Consider the following 12328-nt stretch of genomic DNA (forward strand, 5'->3'; position numbering starts at 1 on the left):
AGAGAGTTCCCATGTCTCCCTGCCTCTTATATAACCAGGGTGCAGTGATCAAAACCAGGGAGTGACATTGGTGTGACACTTGTCCCTGGAGTGCAGGCTTCTGTGGGACTTCAGTGGCATGTCCATGCCACCCTCCTGTGTGTGTGTATGTGTGTGTGTGTGTGTGTGTGTGTGTGAGAGAGAGACACAGGGCTCTGTGAATTTTTGTGGCATGTATAGACTCATGGAACCACAGCAACAATCAGGATAAGCTTCCATCACCTCCAAACTCCCTCATTTTCCATTTTCTCTTTATTCTCACACTCCCCATCCTTAGCCCCTGGCAATCCTGAACTGTTGTTATAGCAATCATGTGTCTGTCCCCATAGTCTCGTCCTTTTGAGAGCATCAAGCAAATGGAAACCTGCAGTAGACTCCTTTAGAGACTCACCTTTCCACTCAGCTTGATACCCCCAAAAGGCATCCAGGTTGCTGGGGGTATCTGTGGTCCACTCTCTTTATTTCCTGAGTAATGTTCCTCGATAAGGAAGGGCCAGGGTGAACGAAGGATACTTGTGTTTCCAGCTTATGGGTGTTAAAAAGAAACATGGTGGACACATGTGTGCAGTTTGTGTGTGAAGGTAAGTTTTCACTTCCTCTGAGTAAATGCCCAGGAGTGGGACTGCTGGGTCCTATGGTATCTGCTTAACTTAACTTTACAGGACAGCAAGCTGTTTCCAGAGTGGCTGTTCCCATCAGCAATATGTGAGAGCCGTCATTGCCTTGCATTCTTGTCAGCACTTGAGTCTTTCAGGTTTTGTGCTTTAGCCATTCTAAGAGGCGCAGAGTGACATCTAACCATGGTTTTGGTCTGCGTTTTTCTGGATATAATTATGTCACATATTTTTTGTGTGTGCTTTGTGTTATTTGCATATCCACTTTGATGAATTGTCTGTTCAAATCATTGGCCTCTTTCTAAACTGGATTGTTTAGTCTCTTACATTTAAGTTTAGAGAGGTTTTTGAATATTCTGGATATAAAATATTCATCAGATATGCAATCTGCAGGCATTTTGCTCACTGTCATCTCATGGAGGCTTTCCGTTTCTTCTAGAAGCTCAGCAGTCATGCACTTGATGTTTAGATATGATGGGCCATCTCACTCCCAGAGCAGTACACTACACGCCCATCTAGTAAATGAAGTCAGCTGGAAGACACATTGCCTGTCCATGCGAGCTCTGAGATATGGCAAAACACGACACTGAACTGGTGTGTGATCATTCTTAACAGTAGATTAAGAGTGGACTAGTCAGTGAATAGCACAGAGATGACACATTGCTGTCGCCTGTGTAGATGCGACTCCTCACAGGTAAAACCCACAGAGAAGCTGTACGTATGCCCCAGTGAGTAATAGGTTTCCTTTATTTGTTCTACTGTTAGCACAGTGAGTGCTCGGTCTTCTTCCCTTAGTCTACTATGAGCCCAGTGAGCACTCAGTCTCCTTCCCTTGATTTACTAGTAACCTACTGAGAGCTCAGTCTTCTTCCCTTTGTCTACTGTTGGCCCAGTGAGTGCTCAATCTCCTTCTCTTCATCTAACATTAGCATCTTTCCTGCAATGACTCTGCCATTATTTTCCATCTGTTCACCTCCTCTCTCCCCTTACTCCATCTTGTTTTTTGGACACATTTCAGTGTGAACAGAGACCTCAGCACACACCCCCGAAACACTCTGGCACTCACGCCATTAACTGGGGTTCAATATTTGTTAGCACTTTTTTTCTGGAGAAACACTTACAAAAGTTTTTTTCAAGAGGAACCAGCTGGGGTGTCTGGCAGGGATCTGGGTGATGTAGAGCCACATGGCCTCGAGACACAGATTGGTTAATAAGGCAGGATAGAAAAGTTGTGGGATTGGGAGTTCAAGCTCAGTCTGTCCCTTCCTTCCATGAGACTCTAGGGCCAATCACCACTGTCCTCAGGGAGGCTGTCTCTGGGGCTCCCTAGGGGCTTTGAGACCCTTGTTGCCTGCGTTGGGGTGCTCTGGGCCTTGGGAATAGTGTGACTTCAGATGTGATCATGCGTTGTCTACATGATTCTGTCATGCAGATAAGGTGGAGCACTGCTGGCTGGAGCCGTCATCTGTGTGATATGGGTGCCAGGTCCCGCGAGCTCGGAAAGGCAACAGACATGAGCGAGTCACCTCCCCTCCCTGCCACTGCCTGTCTGTGGTCCTAATATCTTCTTCTTGCCTTTTATGCCTCATTTAGAAATTCTGTTTGTGGTCAAATCACAGGTAAGGATGAGGCAGGGAATCCTGGCCACCCCTGAGTGATGACTATGGAGTCCACATTGCTGACATCAACAGGCAGGTGTCCCTGACACAGGCAGTCTCTTTGGGGTCACCTGTACCTCCCCTCCCCTGACCTGGGGTGGCACAACTCCCCAGGCAGGCACGTGATGAGCCAGCAACTGTGAATTCTACCATGGCCCTAGAGGCTCCTGGGTTTCAGAATTAGTGATGGGTTGGCACTGCCTCACAGAGCCCTGGCTCACCAGTGGGGATAGCGACGCATGACCCTCTTAGGAAGACACGTGAGTAGTGAGCACAGGACCACCTGCTCAGGGGAACACGCTTCACGGATGTGGATCTTCTGCAAGAAAACATTGCCTGCCACTTTTTTTCAACCCTTCTTATGACACCAAGTACTGTGACTGCCTTTTGCCTTTGACTTCAGCTAGCACATTCCAAGTGGTTATAGAAATACAGGACTTCCTCGCTTATCATGTTTTAAAAATCCTAGCTGGGCGCTCTGGTATATACCTGAAGTCTTAGCCTTTTAGGAGACCGAGGCAGGAGGATCACTTGAGTTCAGTTCAAGGCCAACCTTGGCAGCAAGGTGAGACCCTGGTCTATAAAAACAAAACAAAACAACAAAATCCTATCTGCCACTTGAGATGCACGGGGGTGACCAAGATGATATGCACATGCCTTTAAAATTTGCTTCAAAGTCCATGCCATCTTCATTTTCAGTTTTGATCTCCAAATCTGGAGTCCCGCACAGCTAGGTTATGATGAGGGACTCAAAATAGAGGCTGAGCCATTGGGCCCTGCAGCCCTGGAAGTCTTCTGACTGCTCCCCCCAGGCCATGCTGAGGGCAGTTGGACTGTCAGAGGGCATGGAGAACCCACACAGCCCACGATGCCCTGAGGAAGGAGCACTAAGTCCCTTCTGGGAGCACGCTGATTTCTTCCAGGTTACCAACTGAAGCAAAAATAAGGTCCCGAGCCTGCCACAGAGGTTGTGCAAGGGTCTCGCCCTTCCTTCCATGAGATAGGACTGGCTGCTCCTTCCTGGAAACACAGGCATCGCAGAGGACTGCAATGCCTTTATGTGCATGCCTCTCCTGAGGTCGTGTGCAGCCATGGGGGCCCTCTGGCCCCTGCTATGGAAAGAGCCTCCTGGGGTGGCAGAGACGAGGAGACAGATGCTGGCAGGCAGGCACAGGTCCTTCCTAGGGACACGGTAGAGGAGGGGGAGCGCTCAGGGGCTGAAGCCCTAAGAGAAGAATCCAAAGAGGAGGAAGCAGAGGCTCCGCTGGCCTCACATAGAGCAAAGTGTGCCATGCCCTGCATGTCCAGGCTCACCTCAAGAGGAGCCAACCCAGATGGAGACAGTGCAGGCCCTTGGCAGTAGTGTGGGTGCCGCTGGAGACCATTGTCTAACATAGACAATCCATTGTAGAAGCCAAGAACTGGATGTTGTGTGTTCTGCCATAAAGGGCCCCACCAACATCAGCTCACAGGCAGGAGAAACAGACACTGGGCACAGCTAACAATGGGGATGGGGGTGTGGGAGGAGGGGAGGGATGGAGTGTGTCCACTACCAGGAGAGAGGGCTTACTGGAAGCCCAGGCCTCACTTGCATGACATTTACCAATGTGGCACATCCTCACATGGACCCCACAGCTCTAATATAAACATAGAGATTAAAACAAGAGGGGTCCGAGCGCCGTGTGGCCAGGAGGTTGGAGGAAAGCATCCTGGTGGAGAGATTGAGAGAGGCACTGAGACTGGTAAGGAGGGAGTGAGAGAGCAGGCAGGGAGGCTGACTGCTCAGGGATCCTGGGAGGCTGTTTGGGGACCAGTGACCTAACAGCATCTTAAAGGAATGAAGTCAGAGCTTGCAAGGAAGAGATGTAGCACTTGGCCGGTCCACCCAGTGGCTGACTTTTCCTGATATCTTCTAGAAGAAGCATGAGGGTGAAATTCCATACAATCTGGCACCCAGGAGACACAGGGAGAGGCTGCCAGCCCGGTCCATAGGGCACGCAATTTGCTAGAAGGATGCCTGTCTCCTGCAACTGCCTTTGGGTCCCAGGCACCCTGGCCCATTCCTGCCCTCCACTGTCAGGCCTCCTTGAAGCACCATGGCCATCTCTGCCAAGTCATTCAGGAATCTCTGTTATACCGTCTAGGCCTCTATTGTAATGTCTTATGTGACATTAGAGGACTCTAGGCCACGTGTTCTGCTTCTAAATATACTTTTGACTTGGAGGCGTGATCCTTTCCTTTTCACGTTCCGTCTTACGGAGACATAGACTTCCACAGATGCCCTGGTGGCTTTACCTCTTCCAATCAGGATTTCTAGTCACCTACCCCCTCCCACGTGGACTCCCTGTAAGCCACTCACTTTCTGCCTATAAATGAGTCTAAGGATCAATAAAGACTTGCTGAAGCTTCCAGTGAACCACACCAAGGGGTCATTTTCCAGTTGGTGCTGCTCAATAGCAGCACGTGTCTTTTGTCCTGAAGGTTTGGGCTTCACACAGAGGCTGTTCTTGTTTGCACAGTCTAGCATCCTCTGGGACCAGTGTGGGGGTCAATGCAGGTTCATTTTCTATGAGGAAAACAGCTCTTGTTGGGTCTTCAGCCAGCGGTGGCTTCTGCCCAGGGTCGCAGATGTGCCTCTCCCTCTTGCAAATGAGATACACTCTCCGTTAAAGTGAGCCCAGGGGAGTCACCCAGTAGGCCTCCCCAGCTGAGGCTCGTTCTCACCTCCATCTGCTTCTGTCTCTTCCCAATGAATGAGCTGGCCAGCACGTCATACCAGTGAAGAGCAACTGTTGGCTGTTTAGCCCCAGGCAGAGCCTCCTCGCCCTCTAAGGATGTTGACAGGCATGGCTTCTCAGACACGCAACACATCTCTCTGCATGACTCGGGAAAAGGCAGTACATGGACAGTCACTGGGTCTGCTCTACCAACCGCCTGCTGCATCCTCTTCCTGTAAACGGGAGTTCACTATGAACTCAAACCGCGATGCTTCAGACATGGTTTTTCTTCTATGTATTCAGAAAACACTGTAAAATAGTTTTCTAGAAAAATGTGAAAAATATCAGTTAAAATAAGAGTTGGGCTCATCTCTGGATCATAACGGTGGGCATGCTGCCACTTTCCTGCAGCAAGATTAGTAGATATCTGAACTGTGTTGTAATATGAAGCTAGATATTGTTTGGCGTGCCTTCAGCAGTGGCAGATATTTATTCATGAACATAAGTTTAATTTCTGGATAAGCCAGAGGTCCTCATGCAGGGTCTCTTGACAGAATAAGGTGACTACCGCAGTCTGGGGAACAAAATGATTTCAGGAAAGACAGACTTCCCTAAGTGAGTGACCCATATGCAGATCTGAGAGCCTAGCATCTCTAAATACATTTTCCTAATTACAGACTGTTCCAAGGGAGACAAACGGGTAACTTAATTTTCTAATGCCATATGAAAATATATATTGTGTTACTGAAAGATAACTAATTTGATTAGAATCCTTAACCTAGCCATAAGCCATCTGTGGGCACCTACACAGCTTCTGTCAGTGTCCAGAGCCTGCTGGGAAATGCACATCCAGCATGTAGACGACATCCCAGCAAGCCTTCTCGTAGGGCGATCAGGAGGTGGTCAGAATCCGCCCCCAAGAAACAGCTGGACAGAATTGTCAGAAATGGCTATATCTGGGCTCTCAAGTTGACCGACGGCAACAACATATTGAATGGTGTCAATTTATGAAAATGACTGATCTATTTATTTATTTTTGAGTTGGAGTCTTACTCTGTCTCCCAGGCTGGAGTGCAGTGGCATGCTCATGGCCACTACAGCTTCGACCTGCTGGGTTCAGGTGATCCTTCCACCTCAGCCCTCCAAGTAGAAGGAACCACAGGCATGCACCACCATGCCCGACTAGTTTTTTTTTTATTTATTGTTGAAACGAGGTCTTGCTATGTTGCTCAGGCTTGTCTTGAACCCCTGAGCTCAAGCAGTCCTCTTGCCTCCACCTCCCAAAGTGCTAGGAATATAGGCATGAGCCACCGTGCCCAGCTATGACTGATTTTCGAGCAGAACAGTGGAAACCTATGATGTCCTCTTCCTGGGCTGTTCCTAGTCTACTCCTCGTTTGGTCCACAAGGTACTTCTACCAGGATGAGGCCAGGGCTTCCTCGCTGGGAAGGGCTGAGTTGGCTGACAGCCGGGGTGGGAAGTCACACACAGCCTCAAATGGGACATGACCACAGCTCTCCTAGCTCAAGGTTTCAGTCCTGGTCAGGGCAGATGGCAAACAGACAGTGACCCAGGAGTTCACTAGGGAGCTCCTGGGAATGACAGCATTGGTGGAGGTGGGTGATGGTGAGCTCCCCTCAGGTCATTGCCAGTGCCATGTGGGTGCACAGGGAGCAGGAGAGGGCCAGATGAACAGCAGAAGCTGAGGTGACCTTATAACTGCCAGGGCCTTGAATGCATCCCGAAGTCATATGAGGCCTACTGGCAGAGAGTGGAGAGCTCACCTGCTTAGGTATCTGAGCTCAGCCTCAACCAACAGTCAGCTGGCTCACCTCTAAGCTAGGCTGCCCAGGGGAGAATTCCAGGAAGTCAGGCTGAACAACAAGTCAGAGTTAAAGAGTAAAACCAGCGGGGGGAAGGGGGAGAAACAAAAATGTCATCCGTTGCACATGATGTGCATGGGGGATAGGAAGATGGTAGATACTTAAAGCCCAGACCAAAAGCCATGTGTAACCCCTAAAGCTATTGAAATAAGAAGTGAAAACAGACAAGAAAACCCAAGACGTACTGAGGTGTGATGTCAGTGGCCAAACACTAACAAGGAGAAAGACTGCGTGTTTAAGTCCTGAAAACAACAAAGTCAGGACAAACACAGTTTTTAAAAATGGCAAGTAACCATCACAAACTTGGGGGGAAAATCAGAATCCTAAGTTGGTATAGTATATTATTCCAAATGTCTAGACTAGTTTTCAACCACAACAAAAAATATAAGTTAAAAAAAAATAAACCAAGAAAGTGTGACCCACATTGGAAGAGCACAGCGGCCAGTTGAAACAGAACTAGTGCGGATGTCAAATTTAGCAGAAAAGACGTCAGTGCAGTGACTGTACGTGTGTCCACAGCTGAAGGGGAGCATGATGACAGCGATTTGACGAGCGTCACTAAAGGCACAGACGCCATTCCAAGTAATGGATGGAGACTGTGAAAGCGAAAGTGCCATTGGAGTGGGAATTCACAGGGGCTAGCAGCAGATCCGTCATAACAGAGGATTGCACGTGAGAAAGGTCGATAGTCCCAGCCAGAAAACAGAGGAGAGCTGGGGAGGATGGGCAGAGCCCTGGACGTCTGCGGGGCTGTGTCAAGCACCCCACATGCCTGAATGGGACATTGAGGTGGTGAGGAAAGCGCAACGAGTTGAAGAAAGAATGACCCAAGCTTCCCTTACACGAAGAAAAAAACTGACCTACAGATTCAAGGAGCTCCACGAACCCCAGACAGGAAACACAACCAGGCCCATGCCACGACATGCTGGTCACACTGCTGGCAGACACAGAAAATCCAAGACTCATCCAGGTGAGGATGCCATTGATGCCATCGGGGCCTACTTTTCACTGGAGGCCTGGAGGCTAGACAGCCAGAGGCCGCGTTCAAGCTAAGGACACAGCCATCACATGGCAACTCTCTGCCCCACAAAACCATCCCCCAGAGCGAGGGCAAATAAAAAAGGAGAGAGTTGGCTCCCGGCAGACCTGTCACACAAGGAACAGTGAGAGAAGTCGTCGGACTCAGAGTGGATGCCCTCAGGTGGGAGCTGGAGCTACAGGGAGAGAAGGGCTAGAAGCTGCATGCATGCGGGGTGACCACAGCTGGCATCACTGCCATCCCCAAAGCCCAGGGGCTCCCTAGGACCAGGAGCCTGACCAGATGTTCCCTGCCTCTCTCACTTCCACATTGCATCTAAGGGTCTAGAAAGGACAAGGCAGTTAACCAGACGAGCAAAACCAAACCCGCACGTCCCTCCCCTCACGTCTCTGGAGACTCCAGCAGTCACTTCCAAACTGCTGTTGTTTCCTGGATTCTTTCTGGTCTTTTCTAGGTGACTGTCCTCTCCACTGTGGATGTGTCTCAGTCGTGTTTCGGTGTCCTCGTCTCATGTGTGCTGTGTCTACCCCAACACTTATGAATGAGGTGTCTGTGAGGGCAATATTGCAGCTGTAAGACTCTGTGTCCTCAAGCAGGTTTCAAGCTTTACGTGGGAAGACAGACTCGGTGGTCTCAGAGAGCCCAGCTGAGGGTTCACGGGAGAGGAGTGACTGGGACTACCCTGGCTGGTTCTTGGTATTCCGAATGTGAACTCTGGTGTGATGCTGATGTGGAAGTCACCGGAATGCACTGGTCACCCCCAAGACAGCAAGAGGAGCCTCACCTCCAGGAGGCCAGTTGGGGTCAGCGGGTCTGTCTCAGACCTAGGGGCCCAGCACAGTCAGCTGCATGGTCCTGGAAACTCTCCAGCTCCAGCCTCCCCTGGTGTGGTGGAGGACGGTCCCCTGCCCCAGTGCCATGAGGACCCAACAGCAGAAAGCCTCAGGATGCCCAGTGGACAGGTGTCCCTTTGAGAGGCACGTGTCATTCCCTTTCATTTTCTAGTGGAAAAAGGCTCTGAGGGCCGGCATCCACGTCTCCTGGGTCCAAGAGGGTCAACATGTGGTAGTAAGTGGCATCAGCTGCCTCTCCGCACCTGGACCTCATTTCTGGCAGTAAGAGGACCATCGGCCCCTCAACCATGGATGCCAGCCCCTTCACCTCATGGCCTCAAGTTCCAACTGTCTGTCATCACACATCCCTGATGACTTGCCACTTGAGCTTATTTCGTGTGAGAAGTGGGTTTCTGCTGTGGAGCTCCTGGGGGCGGCAGGTTCAGTTCCTGGCAGGAGTTGGATGACGCTGTGGCCACACACCCGGGAGGAGGCCTTGGACTGTGGGACAGTGGGCCCAATGATCCCCTCCTAAGCATCCTGAGGGCACTGGTGGGAGGGTTTTCAGGTCACACTGAGTGCAGTGACATAGGGAACAGCAGCAACTCGGTGTCTTCAAGCCCCAGAGGTCCCGTGAAGTTGCCCCGTCTGACCAAGCTGCGAGCTGCTGTACTTAGTGACTGAACATGAGCAGGACACATCGTGTGACACCTACTGACCAGTGAGACCCTTCCCCAGGCGCCCTCAAAATCAGTCACAGGACCTGTGCCTGCTATAGCTACCACCACCAAGGCACGTGGAAGCCTCTATGCGCTCCTGCCGAGATGTGAGTCAGTGAGCAGCCCTGGACGCCAGGAATCCCTGAGACAGCAGCCATCCAGGGTACAGGGCTCCCACAGGAGGACCTGCAATGGCTTCTGAAAGCTGTGCCTTTCAGGAAACAGTGTTGCCTGGATGAGAGCCAAGGGAGCCATAGGATTCCCAGTGAATCTAAACTCACATTATTTTGTCTTTTATGTTTTGGGAAGTAGAGTTGCCCTTTGGAAAGAGCGCGATCAATATTTACAGTGAGATGATCTGAAAAATGTGCCAAATAGTCGGTACTTTCTGCTATACGGCTGCAGTACTGGCACCCATTCGCTGTCACTTCCTAGACTGTGACCCCAAGTGGGCCCTCCATGCTAACTCTGGGCTTGGTCGTGTGACCTGCTTTGGCCAGTGAGACCCCACATGGGCACAGACAGTCATGCACAGCCTCGTACAGTGGGGGCCTCCCTCTCTGCACCCTTGGGGCCCCTGACACACTGCTGTGCCATGGTACCAGGATAGCCTGCAGGTGGTTCAGTCTCCACATTGCTGTAGCCAACAGCTGGCCCGCTGCTGGCTGCTGACCACAGACAAGTGAGTGACCCCAGACGAGGCCAGCAGGACTGTCACCTGGCTGAGCCCACTCAGACTGCTTGCCCCAGAATCACAGCTAAATGTAAAGCTGTTGTACAAAGCCACTAAGCTTTGGGTTGATTTGTTATATAGCAAGTGCTGACTAATACATGCTTTAGTGAGATGGGAGAAAGAGTAGACCACACAACAGGTACTGTGTGGGCGACGACACGGATGGTCAGTCACTCATTTTTATTTTCAGAAAAGTGAAATTGGGCACTTGGTGAGATCCTGTGTCTGCTGTGCCCTGCCACACCACACCCACCCCATGACCACTGTGACCTGCCATGCTATGTCTCCATCCCATGTCTGCTGTGCTCTGCCACACTGTGCCCATGTCCACACCTGTGTACGTAATCCACATGCCCTCCCTTTCCTCTCCACCCCAGTGCACTAAAGAAACGCCTTCCCGCTAGGCTACTGATGCCTACTATTCCTGCCAGCAGGGCTTAGCTTTACCGATACACTCTCAGTAGAAACTCTAGAGGCCAATCTCAGGAGGTTGGTGCGATGGCAGGAACACCCCAGGCTGTCTGTGCCACACAGTTTAGAGCAGGTGTCCCTCTCTCATCTTGCTGGCTCTTGCCAAGGCCTCTCTCATGGGGTGCTGGACAGCAGGGATGCCAACAAGCCTGCTGGCACTGTTGTGTGCAGCCACATTCCATGGCCATGACCCCGGGTCCTGACTGACTGGCATCCCTGCCTGGGTTTTGTCCATCCTGTCTGTCTCCTCCTTCCATGTTGCACAGCACACAGGAGTGGAGGGTACAGAGAATGCCTTCAGTCTGTGCATTTTTTTAAAAAGAAATTGAGTCAGGGTCTCACTCTGTAACCCAGGCTGGAGGGCAGTGGCACACTCGTGGCTCACTGCTGCGTTGACCTCCTAGGCTTAGGTAATCCTCCCACCCTAGCCTCCCAAGTAGCTGGGACCACAGATGCACACCACCATGCCTGGCTAATTTTTGGAATTTTTGTAAAGTCGAGGTCTTGCCATGTTGTCTAGGTTGGTCTTGAACCCCTGAGCTTAGGCAATCCTCTTGCCTCTGCCTCCCAAAGTGCTGCAACTACAGGCATGTGCCACCACACCTGGCTAATTTTTTTATTTTTTTGTAGAGTTGAGGTCTTGCCCTGTTGCCCAGGTAGGTCTCAAACCTGGGACTCAAGCAATCTCCTGTCTCGGTCTCCCAAAGTGCTAGGGTGACAGGTATGAGCCACTGCACTTGGCCCAGTCTCTGCATTTCCCACGCCAACTTCACACCCACATTTTGCCAGGTGTTCCTGGCCCCACACCCCGGAATCCCGGCTGCCCACCCCCAGGGGACTCTGCCCACCGCATCCTCTGACCTCCAGTTCCTGGAACTCCTCTTCCTCCTCCACATCGTAGGACAGGGTGTGGATCTTGATGTCGTCAGGGAACTCTAGGCTGTCCTTGGTGGGGGAGCGGTCCTCGATGAAGGTGGTCTCGCAGCAGTCAGCAGCCACGCTGTCCCCCCAGGGGCGCAGCACGCCCTCTGAGTAGAGGATGAGGTTGGGCCGGTAGTGGGACTCCACTGAGCGCTGCAGGGTGTTGGGGTCCAGCAGCTGCTGTGCCGGCTCCCCCCGGCCGCCAGCCACTACGCGGTGGCTCTGATACTGGGGCGCCGGGTAGATGGACACCAGGCCGTCCCTGCCCTCGGCCATGAAGTTCCGTGTGTTGATCAGGCCATTCCTCTTGCTGGCGTCGCCGATCTTACTGTGCACCAGCACGCTCTGGTGCTCCACGATGCCATCCATGGCCCTCCCTCCCGCCGAGCGTCAGGCTGGTGGGCTGCAGGGGTGTCACACCGGCCTCAGGGGACCCATGTCTCCTGGAGGAGGAGGAAGCAGAGATAAGACAAGAGTGGCCCCTGGAGAAAAGTGAACCACCCCGACCTGTGCTGTGCCAGACTGTACTAGCCAGCTGAGACGCCCATCGGTGGAGAAAACACAGCACTGCCCAGCTCTGCACCTTGGACAGAGTCCCTGAGAAATGAGCCAGCAAACTGCCATCGGGATGGACTCATCTCTGCACCTGGCAATGTATTCACATGGGAGGCAATGTGAGGAGAACTGTCCCAGCTTAGTGG

General features: G+C 51.7%; 1 protein-coding gene across 1 annotated transcript in view; it reads right to left on the reverse strand.

Annotated features, from left to right (window-relative positions):
* The window catches only part of SYNDIG1 (synapse differentiation inducing 1), a 69486-nt gene extending 57472 nt beyond the window's left edge, over positions 1 to 12014 (reverse strand). Inside the window, exon 1 of the mRNA XM_008074370.1 lies at positions 11568 to 12014. Coding sequence (XP_008072561.1) covers positions 11568 to 11996 — 429 coding nt within the window. The 5' untranslated portion in view covers positions 11997 to 12014. The remainder of the gene's footprint in view (positions 1 to 11567) is intronic.
* Between the last annotated feature and the right edge of the window lie 314 nt (positions 12015 to 12328).

This window comes from Carlito syrichta, unplaced genomic scaffold (genome assembly GCF_000164805.1).
Source record: "Carlito syrichta isolate Samal-C Ts95f unplaced genomic scaffold, Tarsius_syrichta-2.0.1 Scaffold116466, whole genome shotgun sequence".
Classification (NCBI taxonomy): Eukaryota; Metazoa; Chordata; class Mammalia; order Primates; family Tarsiidae; genus Carlito; species Carlito syrichta.